Genomic DNA, 25,499 nt, shown 5'->3' on the forward strand with positions numbered 1-25,499 from the left:
GTTTTTATTATATCTTTATATATTTTTATATCATATATTCTAAATATATAAACAAAAAAAATTGATGAACCAAACCGATTAACCGATCGGTTTTGGTTATCAGTTTTTCCAAAAATTGATGATATTGTTTTGGTTCCAAAAATAAGCCCACGGTTCAGTTAACTGAACCGTGAGCACCCCTAATCAAATCTAATATACAGCCCAAGCTTGTGGTCCTTAAAATGGGCCTAAATTGGGTCTAAAACGGGTCGGCCTAAAGTTGGGAAAGTGGAAAGTGAGTAGAGGGGGAGTTGCCATGTAACTTGGTGAAACTAGGGGTGCAACTTGGGTGGCCCAACCCAAAATTTTAGATGACTTAGGCTTGGATTTTCGGTCCTCGGACTAGGCTCGAGTTGAGCTTTTTAATTTTTTGGGTTGGGCTCGGAGCAGCTCATACCCAACTTGAGCCCAGCCCAACCATATACATTCATACATATATATTTCTCTTTATATATAAATATAATTTTAAAATGAATTCATTAACCAATCCCGACTCAACCCGACCCAACTCGAATTGAAAACATCATGCTTAACCTTGAACTCGGGCATTAACTCCAAATTTTAGGATCGTTCTCGGGTTAACCATAAACCCGTACCAATCCGCCCCACTTGCACCCCAACCGTGAACTTCATCGCAACTTGATTGAATGATTCGTAAAGGTAGGTAAATTGCGTAGAAATAAAGCCCCAACTTACAAATAAAAACATAAAGATAATTGCACTGGAATTTGCTTTAAAATCCCCTAAAAAAATTGGACCCAACAAACACCAAAACCTTCTTCTCTTCCGAATCTTTTTTTTTCCTCTCTCTTCTTGCTTGGCTTGCTGCTCTTAGCTTTTCCAAAATCTCAGCTTCAATGGCAAACAGCAATCTACCCCGAAGGATTATCAAGGTGCGGTAGGCCTTCTTCTCTCGATCCCTCTTTCGATTTCTTCGTTCTTAGTGTCTGCGTTAGTGCTCTCTTGATTTGGAATTACTTCCCGGATTTCGGATGCTTTGCTATTCTTGATTCCTGCCGAAGACCTGGGGTTCTGGCTGGTTGTTTTCTTCTATTATTCTTTATTTGTCTCTAGGGTTTATGGTTTTGCTTTTGATCTTTGACTATTGATTCTGTGATCGGACAGGAAACACAGCGGCTTCTTAGCGAGCCAGGTATCTATTGTTCTTCTGTGTTACTTGCCTTTAGTTTTCATTTATCCGATCTCTCTATCCCTCTCCTCTCTCTTCCATCTGTATTGTTCATGCCTTCAATTTATTGGGTTGCTTTTTCTTTAAAAGTATCAATTTTCACTCAATCTACTATTTCATTTTTAGGTTTTCTGGATTGTTCTAAATTTTTGCTTGCCATTACTCTCATTTCTTCTAATAATTGTTAAATAGCTGTAGAGATTTGAAGATTCTTTAAATCGTTAGAGTCGCATCATAGCGATCTTTGAGTAGCCACTTTAAGAATTTTTTTAACAAATTGAAGGGATTTGTTGGCATTTCATGTAATTGCTGATGTCGTAACAGCTCCCGGAATTAGTGCTTCTCCTTCAGAAGAAAACATGCGATATTTCAATGTCATGATTCTTGGCCCAACACAGTCTCCTTATGAAGGTAATTAACTGTACCCCGGCCTTTCTGGACTAATTTCCTGTATCAAGTATTATTCTCTTTGGAAATGTACTATTAGTCATATTTTGCTTGTTTCCAAGTTGTCTCTGGGCTGTATATCCAATAGGCGTAGCAGCGTAGAAATGGAGAGGATTCAGAGTTGTATATTTTCGTATCTCTTCATTAACAAAATGAAAGAAAAAGACATATGGAGAAGTGCAAGTGAAAATTACCTGCATTACTTGCTACTTTCATGAATACACATATCATATGGAGAAGTTGTCTTAATATAACAAAAAATTTTAAATGAATGATTAAATCAGTTGCATGTTGCTGTCTGATAATTGTATAACTCCTGTGGTTTGAATGCTTTATCTTCTCTTATTCTCTTTTATACAAACACTTAAATGCACGCTTGGGTAAATGTACTTGAAATGAATCCCCTGCTATTCATCTATGAAAAATGAAATAATACAATTTTGTTATTCTAGGTTCCTTTGGAGAAAAGCGGAAAGTTCACCGTTGTAAAAGGAAATAATTCAATCTTTCTACATTTTATTATTTATGAGAACAATTTACTATTTTATATATTTTATGTACACTGACTAGCTATACTGTTGTGTGGGTTATTGCCCCTTTCATCTATTGTTATTACATTTCTTCTTTAATAGAATGGTCAGCTAATTTGAAGATATGGATGGTTTCCTAGAATCCATTTTCTGAGGTGAATGTTGGTTAAATCCATAGATGCTAATGATTTTGGGTCTGGCTTGAAAGGTAGATATTCATTTCCTTTTATATTTTATTTTGAAGAAACTGTGATGACCTGGAGTTTGGCTAGCTTGTAAATAAGAATTAACTGGTTTTGACTGAGTAGACTAATATCCGGTGACTTGGAGATCTCTTTTGTTCTTCAAGTTTCTATTAACTTGCTTTATTAAGAATTAGCTAGATTTAAGACATGATCATACTAAACAGAAGTTCTATTGATCCCTTCAGAAATAACAAACATGCTCGTCTAAATTTGTAGTCTGTTTTTTTACGAGTGATGGATTTTCTTAAAGGGTAGGCATTCAAAGGCAACTCTTTAGGTTTGTTGAAGATGCTAAAATTTAGATTTTCAGAAACTTTTGTCATTAAAGCTACAATATTTTTGATGCTTCGAGTAGCAGTGGCTTGATGAGACATGGAAGTGGTTGAATTGCGAGTAAAAATCACTCCCTTTGTGTGGAAAAAGTGCAACCTTTTTGTGGTCAATTGACTCAATTTATATAAGTGGGTTTTATAACTTGCACTTGGTTCATTTGATTTTTCCCAATGCTCCCAAGTTCCCAACTATGTATATGTGCCCTTTTATTTCATTCTATTTTTTTTTTCAATAAATGCAGAGACATGCCACATTTCCTTTGTGTTTGTGTCTGGGCATTATAGATCATGGTTGCACGTGCACTGGGTGGTGGGCAAAAAAGAAAAAAGAAAATCTGTAGCTATGTGATTTGTGTCTTACAAATTTCCTTCTTCAAGGAGAGAAAATTGGAGGTTGTCTTCACTTATCAAAAAAAATTGGAGGTTGTCTTCTTCACTTTTTATTCTCTTATTTATCTTCCTTTGGACTTGTGATCATTGCAAGTTTGGTTCATCTTCATTAAGTTCATACCTTTCTGACTGCCTAGATGAGTCTTAAGATCATGATCTGATGCATCTCAGAAGTAGCTGCTTCCTGCTGGAGAAAATTCTAATCCTTTTTGATTGTGGAGAGCACAAAACATTTTTTTTTTTTTTTTGTATTTGTTCTTTGTTTTTTCCCCTTTGAGAGAAAATATTGTTGTGCATGGAACTTCCTACTCTTTTGAGCACCACACTTTAGTTTCTATAGCATGTAGTTCTTTTTTTTTTCCTTCCTCATCCCTTTTATTCTCATCTTCATTTCCTTGGAGCTAATGAATCTTTTATTGTTTTTGATCTCTGCATAGGAGGGGTTTTTAAGTTGGAATTGTTTTTGCCTGAAGAATATCCAATGGCGGCACCTAAGGTATGACATTCTCTTATCTTTTGGTCAAACTACATTATCTTATTAATCGCATTGCATTGATGCATTCTGTATGTACTTTCCTTTTTATTATAACTTCTGATATTTGTCATTTTGGCTTGTTTTTTGCTATTTTCTTATTCATGTATTATTAAAATTGGGAGCCGCCTCCTAACATCAGTGTTTCCTCATCATTTAATTTCTAAAACTTTACAATGGGGCAAAGGATTTGCATGTCATCTACTTACTAAATTCTTTGGATGTTTAATGTTCAATTTTTGTTGTTAATACAGGAAATCTAAAGAGAAATCAATTTCTCTATTGAGTTGACATATTTGTTGTATAGCCATAGCTTTATAACGATACCCAGATATACTGGTGCCAGATATGATACTTATCTGACATGACACTGGGTAGACACTTCTAGATGTACTCTATAGCATTATTAATAAAGAAAAAGATGTACTCTATGGTATTATTGCTTTTAGAATATGTAATATAACAAATTAAACTATTAAAGTTCTGTACATGTATAAACTTAATTAAATTGGGCAGGATATAAGTCTTGAAAATGATATTTAACTTTAAAAACTAGATATAAAAGTACCTATAAGAAAAAGAAAAAAAACTAGATACAAAAGCATGATATAAGCATGCCTGGGATTTTAGGGAATGGAGAGTTGTATCGCTGTTTCCTGTATCTGGTTCATGCGAGCATCCGTATCTGGACATTTTAGGCTCTTATCATCCATGCATTGTTATTATTTTTCTGGATAACATATCTTATGGAAAGAATTGTCTCTACAGTGTTTTGGATGTGCTATTTTCATGACTTCAGCTGGTACTGTGGATGCAGCTGCTGAAAGATATTGCCCATCTTATATATCTGCTGGTTCCCTTGAAGAAAATAACATTTACTCATTGGGGATACTAGGTTTTTCATTATTTTTCTCCTGTTTGCATGGGTTTTGATACTTTTTCACTTGTGGTAACTACATTGACCATTATTTGGACATGTGCATTTTATTTCAACCAGTGATTTAAAAGGCACGCTTAGGCGCACAGCCACATAGGCGAGGCATAGGCGCAGCCCTTTCAAAAGGCACATGCCTGGTGTGCCTAGGTGTGCGCCTGATGTGCTTTGTGCCTTAGCCCAAGCGTGCGCCTTTTGAAAATTCCATGCTTTTTTGCTTTTTTTGAACCTAGCGGTTGGGCTGGGGGCTCCGCCCCTGGACCCCTGTACCACACCCCTCGAGGCAAGCCCAAATAAATCCATGTTGGGGCATTAAAATTATAAAATCATTATTTTAGTGTGAGAACTAAGAATTTAAGACCCTAACATGGACTTGTTTGGGATTGCCTCAAGGGGTGTGGGTCATGTGGCACAAAGGTGGCTCGTAGAATCAGGAATTTAAAATGTTTTACATCACATTAACTACTTTAAGTAATGCAATTGGGGAAAAAAAAGATTGTGGGTTTTACATACTTGAAAATGTTTTATATGTTTGATTTTATTTTTAAATTTTCATTTGAATATGCTTTACATGTTATGTTTATGTGTTTTAATTTTAGATAATAGGTTTTTTTAAACATTTATTTTAAAATTTAAGTTTATATTTTTATTAATATTATGCTTAATATTTTTTTTTGCATTTTTTTTGAATTTTCAGACTTTTTTTTTTATTTTTTAGCATTTTTTTTTGTAAATTTGTGCCTTTCATCAAAAAGGCACGTGCCTTGCCTTGGGCGCAAATTGGCCCCTGCGCCTTTTTTGCGCCTTGCGCTTATAAAACACTGATTTCAACAGAATTTTCTGCAAGTGCTGTAGTTTTAGGTGGACGACATATTTCTTGCTTTTCAATGCCCCTACTGTTTAGACTTGCAAGCTGTTTCTATTATGCCTGACGAATGCTATTTCTGGTTCTGTTAGTAGTTTTTAATATACTACTAAATGTAGGCTTAGAAATTGTTTCTCTCTGCATCAAAGAGTAGTCTTTGTGTTGGTGAACATGTCTTCTCTCAACTGTGATTCTATGGATTAAGTATTTAGTGGCATAAAATTGGATTCTGTTCCATAAGCCATTATCACTTGTTGGGTCTTATTTTGGTAAGTACCAATGAACAAGGGAGAATACATCATATGCATTTCCTTCTACCAATTTCGTTCAAGCTATTAATGGAATATGGGTTTTCTACTTATTTTGTTGTTCTGAGCAACAGCTTGGGTTAGTTGTCATTGGCATGGTTTTCATTAAAAATTTTCTTTCAAGGGGCCTCTATAGTTCTTTAAATGCTCCCTTGTAGAATATCTAAAGTATCAAGGAGCTTTGTTCAGGGCAACAGGATTTTGTTATTTTGTCAAAATTGCATATGACTGATTGACTCTTCAGATTTGGTAAAGTTGATGTTTATACATTGAACTAATGGCTTTCCTACCTTCAGGTTTAGTTGTAAGAGTATGCCTTATAAACCAATGTCCATAACTTGTTAGGTCTTGATTGAAACTATCATTGTCAGGTTCAAGTTGCTGTATATGCTAAAGGCAAGGTTCAATCTTGGAATGCACAGTATCCATCAAAAAATCTTGGAATGCACAGTGATACCCTAGTACATGGTTGGCTTCTGGATCTTCTTTCTATTTTAGGGGTCTTGTGTAGGCATGCATGCATGTGTGTGTTGGGGGGGGGGATATGCACAAATACATGTTTTTTTTTTTTGTTATTTTTCTGGCAGTACCTCATAGGGATGAATGAGATCTGAGGCTTGGACTTAAATTGGGGGGAAGGGAGGGGGTGGCTGGTGCAGAATTGATGGGGATCTGTGTACTCTTTAACTGCTTTTAAAATTTTGAAGCATTTTTTTTTTTTATTAAATGGGGTGTGTTCCAACAAGGGGAAAAGACATGATCAGAAGTGGGAGAAAGGGAATCAACACGTACTGTGGTTTCCACTTTGGTTCGGGTGAATATAAGATAAGAAAGTTTGAGATGTAAGGATGGTGTGCCTAGTGTCTGCCTTGTGTAATTGCATCCTCGTTTACTTTGGTTTCTTTTTATATATTGGAGAACCCATTGAAGTTCCATATAAATAGAGGGTTTAATGGGGGATTATTGCTGCAAGTGCAAGAGTCCTCCATTTGTGATTCGGCCATTTTGGAAATAGAAGAAATAACATACGTGGATTCCTAGTGCTTGCTTATTTCCACTTTCCACACCCTTGTATGCTTTGGATGGTTGACCTGGAAGGGATGTCAATCAACTGACACTGTTGTTTTTTCTTGTTTCATCCTTCCACATTCATGGGTGTATCCATTTTTGTTAAGAGTTGGATGGCATATGAGACTAATTTCTTATGACATTCTTTGTATTCAAATATGAAGTTATGGTACCCAAGATTGTCTTTCGGTATACAAGCACTTGGACACAAAGTATGTCTGAATTCTTATGGAGATCCATGTATTTGCTTTTACTTCTCTTTAAATGCTGTTAGTTCATGCTTGTGAACCGTCTAACTTGCAACAGTTCTTGTCCTGCTTTGGTTTCTCTGTTGTATTGTGTTCTGTACATTCTTATCATCCATCAACCATCCTTATTACAGGTTCGTTTCCTCACCAAGATATACCATCCAAATATTGATAAGGCAAGTGGTTCTCTCTCTCTCATTTCAAGAATATAATGTTTGTTTCTTCTAAAATGGATGATCTTGCAGCTTGGTAGGATATGCCTTGATATCCTGAAAGACAAATGGAGCCCAGCTCTGCAGATCCGAACTGTATTATTGAGGTAATAGGGGTTGTTTTCCCATGATAATTAGAAGGAATTTAGTATGCTATTGTGGAATCTGTTCTGTATGTGGAAAATATCCATGGATTACAGAGTTGATGAAGTGCAACACTGAATGGTTTCCAGAATGGCTTCTTATAACAAGACAAATAAATTGATGCTGCCATTTGTTACTTTGTCTCCTTGTATCAGCATTCAAGCACTCCTGAGTGCTCCGAATCCGGATGATCCTCTTTCAGAAAATATTGCTAAGCATTGGAAGACAAATGAAGCTGAAGCTGTTGAGACAGGTAACCACAATGATTTCTTGTAAGATTTATACTTCTGATTTATGAAAGTATTGGTGGACCATTAGACCAGGTAAGGCACACCACGGAGCTTTGGTAAGCTTGTCCTGAGGGGTCCATGATTTTGCTATTGAGACAGTTATCTTCGTCACAACTGGTCCACTTTTGCCACACTAGCATATCTCTCGATCAGTCGTAGTTGTTCCCAGCCCTTGGCCTCATTGCAGTTTCTCTTTGGCCAGTGTCTATATGCTAACCAGATGTCAAGATTGGCTTAGAATTGTTTGCTTTCAACGATACTGGCCGAGAGAAATAGATGTTTTGTAGAAAATGCTAAATTTAATAACTAGTTAAGAGTTATAAATTTTGATTGATTTGTTCTTTTTGATTTACCTACCATTTTTGCCTTATATGATGCTTGGAACCTTGCAGCAAAGGAGTGGACTCGTCTATATGCAAGTGGTGCCTAATATTGCTATAAAACCTGCCGCCTAGTAAATAACATTTCTGAGATGTAAGCTTAAGTGGGCGTCGTGGGTTTCAAGTGGAAATGGAAATGGAAGAATTCATGACTGAAGTATCAGAGATTAATCCCTTCAAGCTCCAGTACCTGCTGTTACTCGTTTGATGGAAGGCGTCTCAGTCAAATTTGTATGAATAGATTTTACTCTAATATCTCCATCTTTCTCATGATCTTTAATATGATTTAGTACAAAACTTCACTTGCTCGTGCATTGACTTAACCCAATTACAAAGACTCTTCAATTTCTAAGTGGTGACAGAATTCCAAGTTGGAATCCTTTGTAGAAACTCTTATGGATGGATTTGTTGTTTTAGTATGATCAAGACGATGGTTTATTTGATTTTTTTTGGGTATATTAATTGAGGCATCCCTTGTTAAGATGATAAGATGTTACAAGTTTGACGAGAGAATGCTCTGTTGCTCACCAATCACCATCAACAACTAAATGAACTACTTCAAGGGTCAAAGTATCGATGCATATCATTCCGGGATCTCTTCGGACGCCCCTATAGTGGGTGTATTGGGGTCTGACCAGTTCAAGGGGTGGAGTCCCAAACCGGCCTCTTGAAACAGTTGTAAAAATAAAAAAATAATAAAAGCAATAAAATGCAGTATCGATTTGTCCGATACGCTTTTACCGGCATATTGGGTGTATTGATATTTTGAACCTTAGTTCAAAGTATTCATATGTTTAGTAGTGAGAAATGAAAATCACGTATTGAACAATTCAAAACATCGACACTTTATCAACATTAAACACTGAGCAGATGAGTTTGGATTTGTTGACTGCAACACACTGCTGGCCTGGCCACATGAACATAGATGGTGTTTGGTTCTGGTGTTTATCTGAAAAATGGTCAGTTCAATGCTACATAGTCATTTTCCCCAATAGAATTTGAAATGTTGTTTTATTAAATTGTTTATTTAATAAACATTTGTCTCAGTTTGTGTGAGAACCGTTAGTTAGATGAACCTTTTTTTTATATTTCCCCTAACACCAAAGCATTATTTTTTCATTATTGTTTTTTATTCATAGGTAAGTAATAAAATTACTTTTTTTTTTACACATAAAAAGCTAAAGTTAAAATGAGCAAACTTGTCTTATTATATTTTATAAAATTTTCCCTGATTTTACTGGGTCCAGGAGCCAGTACTTAATGCAAAAAGAACATTGTAAAGTTGGTCAATAAAAAAGAGATACCCATTAACCAACTTTCCCCCTTTTATTTACGGTAAATGAATAGGGCCTAAGAGCAAGGTTCAAAGTATCGATACGATGTGAGTTTTGGTCGTATCATATCGATACTTAGAAACGACCGATACATACTTTTTTTTTTAGTTTTATTTTTCAAATTTTAGTTTTTTGGGAAGCTTATAAGATATTTTTATTATTAAAAAAAATTGGGGGTCCGAAACACCAGGAAACAGGCATTTCAGACCGTATCTTTTTTAAAAGATACGATATGATACGTAGGGGTGTAAACGAATTGAATTCGAATTGGATCAAGCAATATCCAAATTCGAATCCAATTAGAAAATCCGATATCTGAATTCGATTCGATATCCGACGGATATTGAAAATTAATATCCGAATTTGAATCCGATTAAATATTCGAATATTTGATTCGAATTCGATTAATTAATTATTTTAGATAATTAATAAATATATAAAATAAATATTTTATTAATATAAAGTATATAAATATATAAATTATTTATATAACTTAATTATTATATATATCATATAAAATATTTTATATATTATATATAAGAATTAAATAATCGACCGAATTCGGATATTTATCGAATCAAATCAAGTCATATCTGAATTCAAATCCAATTAACTATTTGGTAAGAATAGGATATCCGAATTCGACCGGTTGGATATTCGAATTATCCAAATTTGATTCGATTGTGTCGAATATCGAATTCGAAATCAGATTTTCGAATACCATTGACACCTCTAATGATATGCCTCGTATCGGGCGTATCGTATCGATACTTTGAACCATGCCTAAGAGTTAATTAACTAAATTATATCCTGTACTTTCACTAAATTACTTTATTTTTTAAAAGCCAAAAAGGCAAATTCTCAACCATGAAAATGAGTACAAGTCATTGATTCTTATTGATAGTAGAAACCAGGATATGAGGAGCAAGTGAAACAAGAGTGAACAAGACAACCTTGTTGAGAAAGAGCATGGGCAGTTGAATTTGCAACTTTAAGATAATGTGGCTCTGCCCTTAGGGCCTCACTAACAAAACAGTAATAGTAGGTTTTGCACAAGTTTGATGTGTGTGTGGGTGGGGTGGGGTGCGGTGGGGAGGAGGAGAGGACCTCCCACCCAATAACTTGAATTTTCCCTTAAATGAAAGGTAAATTAATCAAACCAATGTTTTAAAAATTGACATGGAATCAGAATTGCTTTGGCTACCGCCTTCTGGGTTAGTGGTTTGACTGTTTGGTTTGAACCAAGGTTCAAAGTATCGGAAAGGTAATTTTAAGAGACATACCAAGATACGCTTTGGAAACGTATAGATATGGACGAAAAATCAAGATACGCATGGATACATTAGAAAATTCAAAAAATCATTAAAAAATGTGAACAATAATAAAAATGAGTTTTATGTGTTATAACTAATTTATTTAAACATAAAAAATCATTCTTTAATGATTTATATGAAGTATTGGGATATAATTAGTAACCATTGAAAAATAATAGAAGAACTAAAGTGTATGTGTATACATACTAATATTTATTAGTTAATATTTTTTTAAAGTCATTTATTAGTTAATATTTATTATATATAGATTTAGATGATATTTATTATGTATACAAGTTAATATATTCCTTAATTTTTAATAAATAAATTTAACTTGTATCCATCTTATTATTATATAAATATTAATAATCAAATTTATAGCATTTGTTGGGAAACATCCACCAAGGCAAGAAACATTACTTTAAGTATAAAAAAACATACTATTCTAAAAAGTACTTGAGGTTGGCATAATGGTTAATTAATTAGTGTTGCAAAAAAATGACTTGGGTTCAAAACTTCATACCTTTGGTTGGTGGTTTTTAACAAGTTATTTGACTTAAATAACATTTAATGACATATTAAATACTCTAATTAAAGGTAACTTAAATGAGCATTTAATTAAATTATATAAGTATTTAGTGACGTGTCAAACTTTAAGGCTTAATTAAAATTGATATTAATGAGAGAGAGAAGATATAAATTAAATTTAAATTTAAAAAGGATATGAAAATTAAATTCGATTGATACATAATGCATATTCGGGTATGTATCGGCACGTTTCGGAGTTAACCGTCGAGGTATTCGGGATAGAGTCCCATTCCCAAGTGGAGTCGTCTTCCTTACTCCTCTTTATCTGTAATTGTGTTCATCTGTATGACGTGTAGCTGACGTGGCTGAAAGGATAAGATGGGGGGTCACAATAGTAGCGTAGCTATGCCGACGTGGCCGAGCTAGGCCGACGTGGTCAGGCGATGACTGGGCGGCCACCTGCCTCTTAGGACTAGCTCAACCATGACCCGAACACCACTTCCCCAGTTCTGAAGTCGATGAATGAAGTAGCCCCAATTCGTTTCTTGGCTGAGGAATTTCCAAGTTGATGTCTAGTCCCTTTGGTGTTCCTCGGCGCCTGCCATAATCTTGGGATCCGGGCAATATGGAATGTGGTTGGGGAATCTTTCCATCGTCGGCTGCAGAACTCCAAGAACTTTGACTTTGGAATTCGAACACCACTCCCCCAGTTATGGAGCCGAGGAGGGGGAATGCTCAGTCCAAAGTGTTGTAGGGTCGCGTAGCTCGGCAGAGCGCCGAGGTGTCGAACTAAGCTTCGAGGTCCATCTTCCTGGTGGGGTCGAGGAACGTTCATTGGAAGTCGAGCTCTGGTGTTGAGGTCATTGTGATGCTTAGCCATGATGAGTCGAGCTCTGAAGTCGGGGCTTAGCTCGGCTGGGTGCCGAGGAATGGCTTCCTGCTGCCGGTGGGAGGCCGAGCTTCGAAGTTGAGGTCATTGCGATGCTTGGCCACGGTGCACCGAGCTATGGAGTTAGGGACCTTAGAGGTGCCGATCTACAGAGTTGAGGCAATCATAATGCTGAGCTTCGAAGTTGGGGGCTTCGTAGGTGCCGAGCTATTGTGATGCTCGGTTATGGTATGCCGAGCTTCAAAGTTGGGGGCCTTGCAAGTGCCGAGCTATTGTTATGCTCGATTAAGGTATGCCGAGCTACGAAGTCGGGGTCCCCCATTTGCGAAGTCGAAGAGTGGGGTGCTCGAGTTGGGCATAGCAAGGCCTCCTTTGGTCGGTATTTACTGTTGGGCATCCCTAAGAAACCAAAGGAACTGGTTAACCCAGTGGGCCTGGGTGAACCTCAAGCATCTGTGTTGTTGGTTGGACCGCTACTACAGGGTGGACCATAGCAATTAATGCCCTGGCTGTTGCTTGCCAAGGTCATCGCTTCGGTTTCTGAGGCCTTGCGCATGCGGTAAGAGTCGCGTCGATTGGTCTTCCCGAGATTTGTCAGGGCAGCGCTTGATCCCTCACTGTAGATCTGGCATCGATTCACATTCCTATGGGTTGTAAGAAGGGGTGGATGGTAATTTCCCCTTTGCCATTTGCAATAGGAGTTGCTTGGATAGCTTGGTGGGGTGTTGTCAGCGTTGCTTGGCATTTTGTTTTTATTCCTTGACTTTAAGCTCAGTAAGGTGTCTTCCTCATCTTCCCATTCTTCTTCCACTTCTAGCTCTTCTGGTTCTAGTGGGTCTGATTATGAGTCCGAGGTTGGGGCTTTTGAGAAGGCCGAGGTTGGTCCCTCTAGGGTAGAAGCCAAGCTTCCCTTGTGAGCTGGTCGCTGGTTTGGGACCACACCCTACACTGGTCGGGGCCCCTCTTATGTGAAGCACTAGAAGGAAACTTTTTTCTTTGTGCACTGTCCCGGGGACCTCCCTTTCCCGGCCGTGCTACAAAAGCCGAGAACGAGAGTGCCCCAACCTCAATGATCTGCACTTACTTGGGAGAAAAGGTCGGCTCTAAGCATGATCAACGAGATAGATGTAGCTAAGTATATGCTCGGAGATGTTGATGCTCGGCGGGCTGATGCGTAGGATGGCTGGTCCGTCCCTTTCGTTGCTTTATTTGCCTGTACTTTCTTTGCTTCTATGATCTTGTACTTACTGTCGTGATTTTGTGGTGCATGTGTAGAAATGGCAAGTGAAGAGGAAATCGTATGTCGGATGAAGGAGAATCGCCAAAGGTAGAGCCAAGTTGGCGCGTGATGAACTTACAATTTATCTATAATTTTTGAGGACTTTAGCATGGATTTTTATGCCGGTTTTATTAATTTTTGCCTTAATTTATCTTAATGCTAAGAATAGGTTCAGGGATAATCAATCCAAGAGAATGAAGGAAAAAGGCAAGAAAAGAAGGTTCAAAAAGACCAATTTCAGTCCAGCCCGGTCGTGGAAGCAAGAGAGAGCACTTCGGCCCAAAAAGAGCAAGTGAATTCCTTGAGAAAACCCCAGAAAATAAAGCCTAGCTATGAGGAGAATTCGGCCCAGCAAGGAAGGCCCATTTTTAGCCCAAATAACAGCCTAGAGTGTAGCCCACATGAGCTCAAAAGCAAGCTAAGTTGTAGCCCAAATAGCAGCCCAAAGGGAGCTAGGGGCGGCAACTTCTAGGAGTTTCTTGAAGAGAAGGAGGGAGCACTCTAGAAGGTTCATGAGGGGTGTAATACACCCCATTCTAGAGGCTTCAAGAAGGGGCAAGAGCCCCTTGAAAAACTATATAAGGAGGCCTCTAGGAGGGGAGAAAGTTGTTCAATTGCTTGAGAGAAAGGCTCTCCCACTCTTAGAGGTTCAGCCACCTTGAGAGAAGAGAAGAGAAGAAGGCTAGGCGCAAGGAAGAAGAAGAAGAAGGGCTGAAGGAAGTTCAAGACAAGCAAGCTAGAAGAAGAAGGTGAGTTCGAATTGAGGGATTGTGATTCAAAGATTTTTTGTAATAAATCATTTGTAGTTTCATTCTCTTTTGATTTGAATTCAGTTTCTTAGTTATATGTTCTTTCTTCTTTCTCCTTGTTTCCATTCTTCCTTGATGTATTTCAGCTTGTAAAATTTCAGTTCAGCAATCTAATTCTTTTTGATTCATTCAAATGATCATGCATTGTACTTGAAGTTTCTTGAATAAGGGTGTGATTGCAGATCAATTCGGCCAACTAACCTTCAAAACTCAGATCTGAATTCTCAGATCTGAGATTGCAAGATCTGAATTGCTTGAAAGAGAATTCAGATCTGCAAATTTCAGATTGGGCGAATTAATCTACAGCTTGGAATTCCTAGAGTGCTTGAGAGAGACTCTAGGAATTCAGATCTACTATTCAAGAACTGAATTGAGTGCAAGGTTAGAGATAACTTGCACAATTCAGTTGGTGATCAATTCAGATTTGAATTGATGCCTTAGAAGTGTTTGAAGAAATGCATGCATGGGGATTAGATTCTTGCTAGAGATAGAAGAACCGTCACTCATGCATAGGATGAACATGCGCTTGAGAGAGGCTGTTCATGACCTTGGGGTTTCACCAAACCAAGGCTCAATCATGATTCATTCGAATGATCCAAATTGATAGATTGCTGAATTCTGAGATTGACATTTACTGCTTACTCTTCTAACCTGAATTGAAGGCAATTGGACCAATGATTTAGATAGATTTTAATTTAGGATTTCTTAGCTTTCATTAGAGTTTTGATTTATTTGTTGATCAGATAAGAAATGTTCAATTTAGTATTGGTAATTGTTTCCTAAATCCTCGTGGGAACGATACTTCACTCACTACTTTATTACTTGAACGGCTAGTGCACTTGCTAGTGTCACAATGAGCTACACATCAAGTTTTTGGCGCCGTTGCCGGGGATTTAGAGAAGCAATATTAGGAAACATTGAGCATTCTTAATCTGATCTCATTCAGCATTGCATTCATAGTTGGGTTAATTTGCTAACTTTTTCATTTCAGCTTGGACTGCAACTGCTGTACTCATGTAGTTATGTTTCTTCTTTCTAAGTAGATTACTCTCTTTTTCTGGTTTCAGTTTCATTTTAATAAAGGCATATTTGATTTCTATTCAATCTTGATGTTGTTCCCTTCAAAAATAAAAAAAAAAAGAAAAAAAAATTTTTTAAACATGAGTGTTGCAGATCTGAGTTGCATTCGGCACTCAGATCAGCAGATTTCAGATCTGCAGCACTCAACCGAAAAGAGTTGCTTGTGTTTCAGATTTTATTATTCTTTTCTTTCATTACAAAAAGAAAAAAAAAACAAATAAAAAAAAAAAAGGGGGAGATATTTTGAACAACCAGAGGAGCAATTGAGAATTTGGATCAGAACTCAGATCTGAGTTCAGATCTGAATTCTGCTATTGCAGATCTGCAACAGTTCAGATCTGAGTTCCTCTGAACTCAGACCTGAACTGATGAAATTTTGAGGGGAATTGGGTGTCATCACCACCCCAATTCACCCTAGGGCACTTCTGCTATTCCCCAAAAACAATTTGGTAGCAATAACTGAAGGTAAGGCAATTGAGAATTCAGATCCAAACTCAGACTTGAGTTCAGATCTGAATTCTGCTGTTACAGATCTGCTCAGTTCAGATCTGAATTCCTCTGAACTCAGATCTGAACCGATGCAAGTTTGAGGTGAATTGGGTGCCATCACTACCCCAATCCACCCTATGATACATCCAACCTGCCTCAAGGGTGAATGGATAGCAAGGAATGAGAGAAATTCAAATCTGAAATGCAGTTGATATAATGTGAGGACTGAACTGATACAGAGCATTCTATGAATTCTGGGTGGACTGAATTCTTGGCTTTACCCACTTGTACCCAATCTAAATTTGGTGAGGATGTGTGTTTGGATTGAATAATTGTGATGCCTCACATATTCAATAAAAGCAGCAGTGCATTCCACTAGCATTCAGAGCTGTAGCAGGGCTGCTACAGTACAGCAATTAGCATGAAACTCCACTGCTGATCTAGTTAGCTCTCTTTCCCATTGTTGACCTACTTCATATTTGATTGTTGATTTAGTGTAGCTGGTAGATGTAGTTCTTCAGCATTGCATTCATAGTTGGTTTAATTTGCTTAATTTTTCATTTTTGCTTTGAATGCAACTGCTGTATTACTGTAGTTATGCTTCTTATCTCTTTAGTAGATTACTTTATTTTCCTTGTTTCAGTTTAATTTTAATAAAAGGAGACCTGTTTTGCTTTCTATCTTGAAGTTATTACCCTCAAAAAAAAAAAAAAATCACAAAATCATGAGTGTTGCAGATCTGAGTTCGGCACTCAGATCTACTATAGCAGAACTGCAGCACTCAACCGAAAAAAAAAAAAATTTAAAATGAGTTCAGATCTGAATTGCATTCATCAATCAGACCTGCACTCATCCAAAAAGATTTTGGTTGCATTGCTGTATTTTGTTTTAGATTTATAAAAAAAAAAAAAGAAAAAAAAAAGATAAAGAAAATAAAAAGAAAACAATGAAAAAATAGCATGTGAGTTTTCAAATCTGAAACTCAGATTTGAAGTTCAGATCTGTGCTCAGCCGGTTGCAGGACTGCATTCTGCTAGGTTCAGATCTGAGTTCATCTAAACTCAGACCTGAACCCACTCTATTTTGATGTGAATTTGGGTAGTGACAGCACCCAATTCATAATTTGATGCATCAGACTTGCCTCATTGATGAAAATTTAAGCCATGAATGGTAAAATCAGTTCTGAAGTGCATGAGAATTTGAGGCAGTATAAGTACATGATCTGAAATTTTTGTGAACTTGATGTTTTGTTATCTTTTAAATCACTTGCACCCAATCTGAATTGGTTGTATTGGATTAGGACTAATGTTTGTGAGGTCCAAAAAGAGCTTCATATTTTTGATGTAATGGTATTCAGATCTGAATCAAGGCTGCTTTCATTATAAAATTGCAGATCTGATTTCAGGTCTGAGGCATACAAGACATTTAAGTTGGGACTTGAAAGAGAAGTCTTAAGCTCTTGGGATCAAACTTATTTCAGACCTAACTGCAACAGATTTTAGACCTACTTATTGATATTAGGTTTGGAGTTTTTGTAAGTGACTGTTCTCAAAAGTCAAGTTCTAACCAAAAAAAAAAAAAAAAATCAAATAACTTTGGTAGTGTGCTGATTTCAAGAACTCTTAGACTTTTAGGCTAGTTTCAATCTTGTAAATGACTTGTTTATCACTTGCATATCAGATTCCAAGAGATATTTATATTGGCTTTTGATCTTGTTTTTTAAATTTATTTATTTATTTATTTATTTTGTTAGATAGAATTCAAACTTCTTGGCCTTGTAAGTTTCTGTTGTGTATTACAAACTGGTTAAATTATTTACATTGTTTGGAATTGTGTATAGTAGTCTTTTTATTATTTGGTTTAAATTATTTTTAGTTAGAACAAAGCTACTGATCTCCTCTTCTAGTTTGCAAGTGATTTCTAGCAGAAGAAGTTTTCCACCGACAACATATTGCAGAATTTAAGAATGATCTTCAGGGAAGTCCTCTAAATACCTCCTATTACTTGATGATGCGCTTGCTAGTTTTATTGTTACTGCCTAACACTACGAACATTGAGGACAATGTTCATCTTAAGTGTGGGGGAGTGAGCCCGAGGCTAGGGTATGGGGGCTGAAACCATGCACCCCAACACACATATGCAGGCAATGACATCACAAAAAAAAAAAAGATTGGAACCTCTCAAGTTCATTACTATTTATTTGATGATTTTTTTTTTTTTGAAGAAGGAACTCAATGAGTTGAGGGAGACTGATGTACTTGTTAAGTTTTTATTCTTGTGAATGACCCAATTTGATATATGCATGAGAAAAGGGGAGTTGAATATGCCTTTCAGCATGACTAGCCCTAACTTCCTTCATGTGTATGGAAGCCCTTGATTTCATTGTTAATGGTCAAGAGAGCTAGTGCACATCTGAAGTGCTAATTCTTGAGGTTCAATAATTGCAAAGAAGGACAAAAGCCCAAATTGACTCCGCTATTTTGAGTTGAATAGTAAAACTAGCAGCTCAGAACATGAGTCCTACCTCAAGTAAGTGACCAGTGTGAGATGGAGCATAAGATGCACTCACACCAAAAAAAAAAAAAAAAAAAAAAAAAAAGAGATAGAAAAGTGTGTGAGATGGAGCATAAAATGCACTCACACCGAAAAAAAAAAAAAAAAAAAAAAAGAAAAGAAAAGGGTGAGATGGAGCATAAGATGCACTCACCCCTAGAATTAAGAAATTGTGGTGATAGCTGAGGTTCAAAGGGGCACTCTAAAGTTGAACTCTCATTGATATTCAGTTACAGATGTGAAACTTAGTGAAATTTGATTATTAACCTTGACAATTAAGGAGCTGATTTATATATGAATTAGGAGTGAAGGGTAGACTATGATGAAATTCATATTCTCCTTTCCTTGGATCTGATACATATCTTAATTGGTAATTTACAAGAATAAGAGTTGAGCACTTACAAAAGTTCCCCGACTACTCAATGCATTTCTATCTTAAAAAGTTCACCAGGTAAATGATGAGAACAGAAGGGGGGAATGTTAAGTTTATGGCTGATGTCTTTGCTTGAGGACAAGCAAAAGCTTAAGTGTGGGGGTATTTGATGAACTTACAATTTATCTATAATTTTTGAGGACTTTAGCATGGATTTTTATGCCGGTTTTATTAATTTTTGCCTTAATTTAGCTTAATGCTAAGAATAGGTTCAGGGATAATCAATCCAAGAGAATGAAGGAAAAAGGCAAGAAAAGAAGGTTCAAAAAGACCAATTTCAGTCCAGCCCGGTCGTGGAAGCAAGAGAGAGCACTTCGGCCCAAAAAGAGCAAGTGAATTCCTTGAGAAAACCCCAGAAAATAAAGCCTAGCTATGAGGAGAATTCGGCCCAGCAAGGAAGGCCCATTTTTAGCCCAAATAACAGCCTAGAGTGTAGCCCACATGAGCTCAAAAGCAAGTTAAGTTGTAGCCCAAATAGCAGCCCAAAGGGAGCTAGGGGCGGCAACTTCTAGGAGTTTCTTGAAGAGAAGGAGGGAGCACTCTAGAAGGTTCATGAGGGGTGTAATACACCCCATTCTAGAGGCTTCAAGAAGGGGCAAGAGCCCCTTGAAAAACTATATAAGGAGGCCTCTAGGAGGGGAGAAAGTTGTTCAATTGCTTGAGAGAAAGGCTCTCCCACTCTTAGAGGTTCAGCCACCTTGAGAGAAGAGAAGAGAAGAAGGCTAGGCGCAAGGAAGAAGAAGAAGAAGGGCTGAAGGAAGTTCAAGACAAGCAAGCTAGAAGAAGAAGGTGAGTTCGAATTGAGGGATTGTGATTCAAAGATTTTTTGTAATAAATCATTTGTAGTTTCATTCTCTTTTGATTTGAATTCAGTTTCTTAGTTATATGTTCTTTCTTCTTTCTCCTTGTTTCCATTCTTCCTTGATGTATTTCAGCTTGTAAAATTTCAGTTCAGCAATCTAATTCTTTTTGATTCATTCAAATGATCATGCATTGTACTTGAAGTTTCTTGAATAAGGGTGTGATTGCAGATCAATTCGGCCAACTAACCTTCAAAACTCAGATCTGAATTCTCAGATCTGAGATTGCAAGATCTGAATTGCTTGAAAGAGAATTCAGATCTGCAAATTTCAGATTGGGCGAATTAATCTACAGCTTGGAATTCCTAGAGTGCTTGAGAGAGACTCTAGGAATTCAGATCTACTATTCAAGAACTGAATTGAGTGCAAGGTTAGAGATAACTTGCACAATTCAGTTGGTGATCAATTCAGATTTGAATTGATGCCTTAGAAGTGTTTGAAGAAATGCATGCATGGGGATTAGATTCTTGCTAGAGATAGAAGAACCGTCACTCATGCATAGGATGAACATGCGCTTGAGAGAGGCTGTTCATGACCTTGGGGTTTCACCAAACCAAGGCTCAATCATGATTCATTCGAATGATCCAAATTGATAGATTGCTGAATTCTGAGATTGACATTTACTGCTTACTCTTCTAACCTGAATTGAAGGCAATTGGACCAATGATTTAGATAGATTTTAATTTAGGATTTCTTAGCTTTCATTAGAGTTTTGATTTATTTGTTGATCAGATAAGAAATGTTCAATTTAGTATTGGTAATTGTTTCCTAAATCCTCGTGGGAACGATACTTCACTCACTACTTTATTACTTGAACGGCTAGTGCACTTGCTAGTGTCACAATGAGCTACACATCAGCGCGACATCGTAGGTCTGTCCTGAGGTAGTTCCTCCTCTGAGGTCTTCCAAGAGGGTGCCTCGTTGCCCAAAAAGGTATCGGCGGCAGGGGAATGACGACGAGGATGTTGTGGTTGTTGATGCCAGGGAATCTTGCCAGGCTGCCTTCCCTTTACGAGTTGAGGTGGGGAGTAGTAGCTCCAATATTCATGTGCCATGTTGGACGGTCCACAATTGGGACTGGCAAGAAACCCCCGGGGTTCCCGAGAAGCTGTTCGGCGGGATGATGACGGCCTATATCACCGAAGAGGCTGGGAATGCCGGGACCAGTGCCTTAGAGTGCTCACTCATTTGGGTTGCGGCTCAAGTAAGTTTGTACTTGAGTGCCTTCGTTGTTTTAAGTATGTTTCCTCGTAATAACAATACATTTTGTGTCTGCAGAATGCATGCTCGGCCATTGCTGTCGTTGATCACCTTCTCAGTTGCGGTGATGGTACGAGAAGTAGCATTTCGAGTACCTGCAGCTGAAGGCACAACTGGCCGAGCTGCAGGCGACTAGGGAGCGAACTACTACATTGGAGAAGGAGGTGGTTGAGCAAGTGGAGTTGGTCCGTGGCTTGAAGCACGAGATCACCAAATTGAGGGCATAGAGGGAATGACTAAAGCAAGAGGCCGCCGAGGAGGCAGTGGCGTGGTACAAGGGCTCGATGGAGCTTTGGCAGGACATGGATCAGTATGCTTCAACTTCCTTCGAGGTTGGTTTCTATGTCTTCCGACATAGAGCATTGTGCCACTATCCCGAGCTAGCTGATGTTGTGTAGACTTGGGAGGCCTACGATGACGAAACACCCTCGACCTCGGATGAACTTGTTAATGAGGAGGGCAGAGGCGGTGATGATGATGAAGATGGTGGTGACGAGGCTGCTAATCCCCCTTTTGTGGATTGAATTGTTGCAGGTTCCTTTCTCTCTCTTTTTTTTTGTTCTTGTAATGGCTCGGTATGCCGAGCTTTCACCTGCTGTACTGGCTATTTAACTTAATGAAAATTTCTAGTTCTAAACTTGTGTGCAATCATTTTCTCTCTCTCTCTCTCTCTCTCTCTCTCTCTTTCGAGTTCCTCAGCCTTGTCTTGTCCAGGGTTCGAGTTGGCCGAGATCTTCAGCCTTCGACTGGTGAAGCGGGAGTGTATTTCGAGCTCTCATCTTTGAGATGCTCAGTTTTCGGTCTCGGGAGCCTTTGGAGCCCTTCGAAGGCTAGCTGTTGCTCGGCTAGCTCTGACCGACTGAGTCTGTAGGTGAGCCGAGTTTGATTGACCGTCCTCAGGCCTTGATGGGCGGGGGTGTTCTTCTTCGCTTTAGGCTCAGGCCATGGGAAACCGAGTCAAGTTGGTCGGCAATACACTGCTGAGCTATGCGTTGTGGGCTTGGGCCGTTCAGAGGTCAGCCGAGTCAGGTTGGTTGGCAATATGTTGTGGTCTCGGGCCGTTCGAAGGTCAACCGAGTCTGGTTGGTCGGCTATACGCTACTGAGCTATGCATTGTGGGCTCGGGCCGTTCAAGGGTCAGTCGAGTCAGTGAGTTGTACCGAGCTACACATGTGTTGTGTAGTTGCATAGTGCGGTCGTGTAGCTTAGTTTTGTAGTTCGATCATGTAGCTTGATCGTGCAACGCGATGCTCGTGCTATGGTGTGTGTGTGTGATGTGTGGTATGTGTTCCTGTGATATGTTGGGCAATCAACACTTTGCTTGAACAAGGTGCTCTTTATTATCATTGAATCATTGATAGTACATCCGAAGGTTCCCTGTGTTCCAACTCCTCAATATTGGTTGGCCATTAAGGTCTTTGAGCCTGTAGATTCTTGGACCAAGAACCTTAGTATCTCTATATGGCCCTTCCCAGTTTGGTCCAAGCTTGCCTTCCCAGGCATGGGCACTATGACTTTGCGGAGGATGAGGTCGCCTGTCTTGAACTCGCGTCTTTTGACTTTGGTGTCTTAGTATTTTGCCATCCTCTGCTACTGTGCTACCATCTTGACATGTGCTCGGTCTTGGGCATCCTCGATCAGGTCTAACATTGTGCAGAGGTTCTCGTCATTCTGGTATTCATCAAAGAGCTCGGTCTGGAGGGTTGGAGATCTAATCTCTATAGGTACCATACCTTCGGCTCTGTAGGTCAGGCTGAAGGGTGTCTCTCTAGTGGCTGTCTGCCGAGTAGTCTGGTATGCCCAGAGTATACCCGACGGTTCCTCGGCCCATCTCCCCTTGGCCTGGTCTAGTCAAGTCTTCAGGCCGTGCACTAAGGTTCGGTTGGTTACCTTGGTCTGCCCATTGCTCTAGGTTGGTGTATAGAGGTGGTCCAACGATCGATCTTCAGGTCAGAGCAGAGGGCCTCAAACTTTTGGTCGGTGAACTGTCCTGTTGTCTGTGATGAGGATGCGCGTAATACCAAATCAGTAGACAATACTTTGCCAGAAAAAGTTCCAAGCATTGTGCATAGTAATAAGTGCTAGAGCTTCAACTTCCACCCATTTGGTGAAGTAGTTTACCGCCACCAGGAGGAACTTTTTCTAAGAAACCATAGTGGGGAAGGGGCCGAGGATGTCCATTCCCCACTATACGAATGGCCATGGGCTAGTGATCGGTTTCAGGGGGGCTGCAGCCTGGTGATGGAGATTGGAGTGTTGCTGACAACTATCGTATTTCCAAACTAACTGGGCTGCGTCTTGCTTCATCGTTGGCTAGAAATAACCTTGCCAGATTGCCTTGTGTACCAGGGTGCGTGCATCGAGATGGTCTCCACAAATACCTTCGTGGATCTCCTTGAGGACGTAGTGTGTCTTGGATGAGGAGAGGCATTTCAGGTAGGGGAGAGTGTATGAGCAGCGGTAGAGCTGATCTTGGATAAGGCAGTACCGAGCTCATCTATGTTGGAGTCTCTTCGCTTCTGTTCGATCTTCTAGATGTATACATTCTCGAAGGTACTGTGCGATGGGGTCCATCCAAGATGGGTCATGCTGTATCGGGAGGATGAGGAGAGCTATCGTGTGATGCTCAGTTGGGCCAGTGTGTCCAACCATGCTGTCTTGCCAAGGTCGGTTTTTGGAGAGCTAGCTAACTTGGATAGCACATTGGCTCATATGTTCTCGGCTCAAGGAATCTGCTGGATGTTAAAGTGCTCAAGTCGGTGGATGAGCTCTTGCACCTTCTATAGATAACTTGCCATTGTGGGAATTCGTGTCTCAAACTGTCCGTGGATCTGGTTGACTACCAGTTGAGAATCATTGAAGGCTGCTATTCTTCGAGCTCCCAGGTTTAGGGCAAGGCGTAGTCCGACGATTAAGGCCTCATACTCAGCCTCGTTGTTGGATGATTTAAACTTGAACCTGAGAGCATGCTCTAACACTATATCATCTGGGCCGAGAAGAATGAGGCCGGCCCCACTGCCTTGCTAATTTGATGAGCCATCCACATGCAAGGTCCATACTTGTGGTGGTGGGGCAGGATCCTCGGCGGTGAATGTGCATTCGGCAATGAAGTCGGCTAGGGACTGAGCTTTGATCACAGGTCGGGTGCATATTCGATGTCAAACTCACTTAGCTCTACACTCCATTTGATCAAGCGACTAGATGCTTCCAGCCTTTGGAGAAATTGTTTGAGTAGCTGGTCAATGAGAACTCGAATACTGTGGGCCTAAAAGTATGGCCTAAGCTTTTTGGCTGAGGTGACCAGAGCCAGAGCCATTTTCTCCAAGTTGGAGTACCGGGTTCCACACCACTGAGGACTTTGCTGGTATAGTATATCGGCCTCTATACCTGGTCTTCCTCCTTGACCAATACTGAGCTGACAACCTTATCCCCGGTTGAGAGGTAGAGCAATAGCTCATCCCCTGGGCTCAGCTTGGTGAGGAGAGGCGACGAGCTTAGGTACCGCTTCAGTTCTTGAAAGGACCGTTCACATTCCTCGGTCCATTGGAAGTCCTTCAGTCACTTAAGAGCTTTGAAGAAGGGCAGACACCGGTCCATAGATTTGAACATGAACCTGCAAAGGGCGGCTACTCTACCGGTCAGTTGTTGCACATCTTTGTGAGTTTGTGGTGATTGCATGTCAAGGATGGCCCATATTTAGTTGGGTTCAGCTTTAGCTTATACTTCCTAGGGGTACCGAAGACTTCTTTTAGGTTGGCAAGGTGATGCTTGGCCTTTCTGCTCTTCACTAGCATGTCGTCAATGTATGCTTCCACGTTTTGGCTGAGCTGATCCTTGAACACCTCATTCACCAACTGTTGGTAAGTGGCACCGACGTTGGGCATTACCTTGTAGCAATATAAGCCATGATCAGTGATGAAAGATGTTTTCTCTTGATCATTGGATTGCATTCGGATCTGATTGTACCCTGAGAAGGCATCCATAAAGCTCAGGAGTTCATGGCCTGCCATTGCATCAACGAGTTGGTCGATCCTTGGTAAAGGAAAACTGCCTTTGGGGAACGCTTTGTTTAGGTCAGTGAAGTCTATGTCCTCCACTTCCCATTGGCTTTTTTCACCATCACCACGTTGGCCAGCCAGTCGGGGTATTTGACTTCCCAAATGAAGCCGGCGTCGAACAACTTTTGCACTTCGTCTGCAATCACTTACCACCATTCTGTCATGAAGCTCCTCTTCTTCTTCTTGATAGGTTGGTAGTGGGGGTCGGCATTCAAATGGTGCATCATGACTTCTGCCGCCGGCTAGGCGAATACGTCGATGTGGTCCCTCAACAGCTACACAAGCTCTTCCCGGAGGCGGTCATCTAGGAGAAAGCCAACCTGAACCATCCTCTCGAGGTCTTCTTCATTGAGTGGCACTTGGATGAGGTCTTCGACAGGTTGGCCATACTGTGCTCTCACCTCATCCCTTAGATCATAAGCTTCTGCCATTAATGTTTTCGCGACCAAGCGTGGTCCTCA

The 25,499-nt window shown here is 39.4% G+C and overlaps 1 protein-coding gene across 1 annotated transcript; it reads left to right on the forward strand.

The window, feature by feature from the left end:
• The first annotated feature begins 625 nt into the window (after positions 1 to 625).
• On the forward strand, positions 626 to 8,543 carry LOC148877532 (ubiquitin-conjugating enzyme E2 36). The gene is made up of 8 exons (XM_088942117.1): positions 626 to 932; positions 1,165 to 1,192; positions 1,553 to 1,639; positions 3,610 to 3,668; positions 7,262 to 7,303; positions 7,373 to 7,446; positions 7,639 to 7,736; positions 8,166 to 8,543. Exons 1-8 carry the CDS (start codon positions 897 to 899, stop codon positions 8,201 to 8,203), a joined length of 462 nt encoding a protein of 153 aa, XP_088798243.1. The 5' UTR covers positions 626 to 896; the 3' UTR covers positions 8,204 to 8,543.
• The last annotated feature ends 16,956 nt before the right edge of the window (positions 8,544 to 25,499 follow it).

This window comes from Nelumbo lutea, chromosome 1 (assembly GCF_056320005.1).
Source record: "Nelumbo lutea isolate HS-2025 chromosome 1, American lotus-T2T, whole genome shotgun sequence".
Classification (NCBI taxonomy): domain Eukaryota; kingdom Viridiplantae; phylum Streptophyta; class Magnoliopsida; order Proteales; family Nelumbonaceae; genus Nelumbo; species Nelumbo lutea.

Excerpts from the sequence above, each read along its gene's own strand:
- LOC148877532 (XM_088942117.1), top strand. The coding sequence starts at position 897 with ATGGCAAACAGCAATCTACCCCGAAGGATTATCAAG. Across the intron at positions 1,193-1,552 it reads GCGGCTTCTTAGCGAGCCAG|CTCCCGGAATTAGTGCTTCT; the intron begins GTATCTATTGTT and ends ATGTCGTAACAG. Across the intron at positions 1,640-3,609 it reads AACACAGTCTCCTTATGAAG|GAGGGGTTTTTAAGTTGGAA; the intron begins GTAATTAACTGT and ends ATCTCTGCATAG.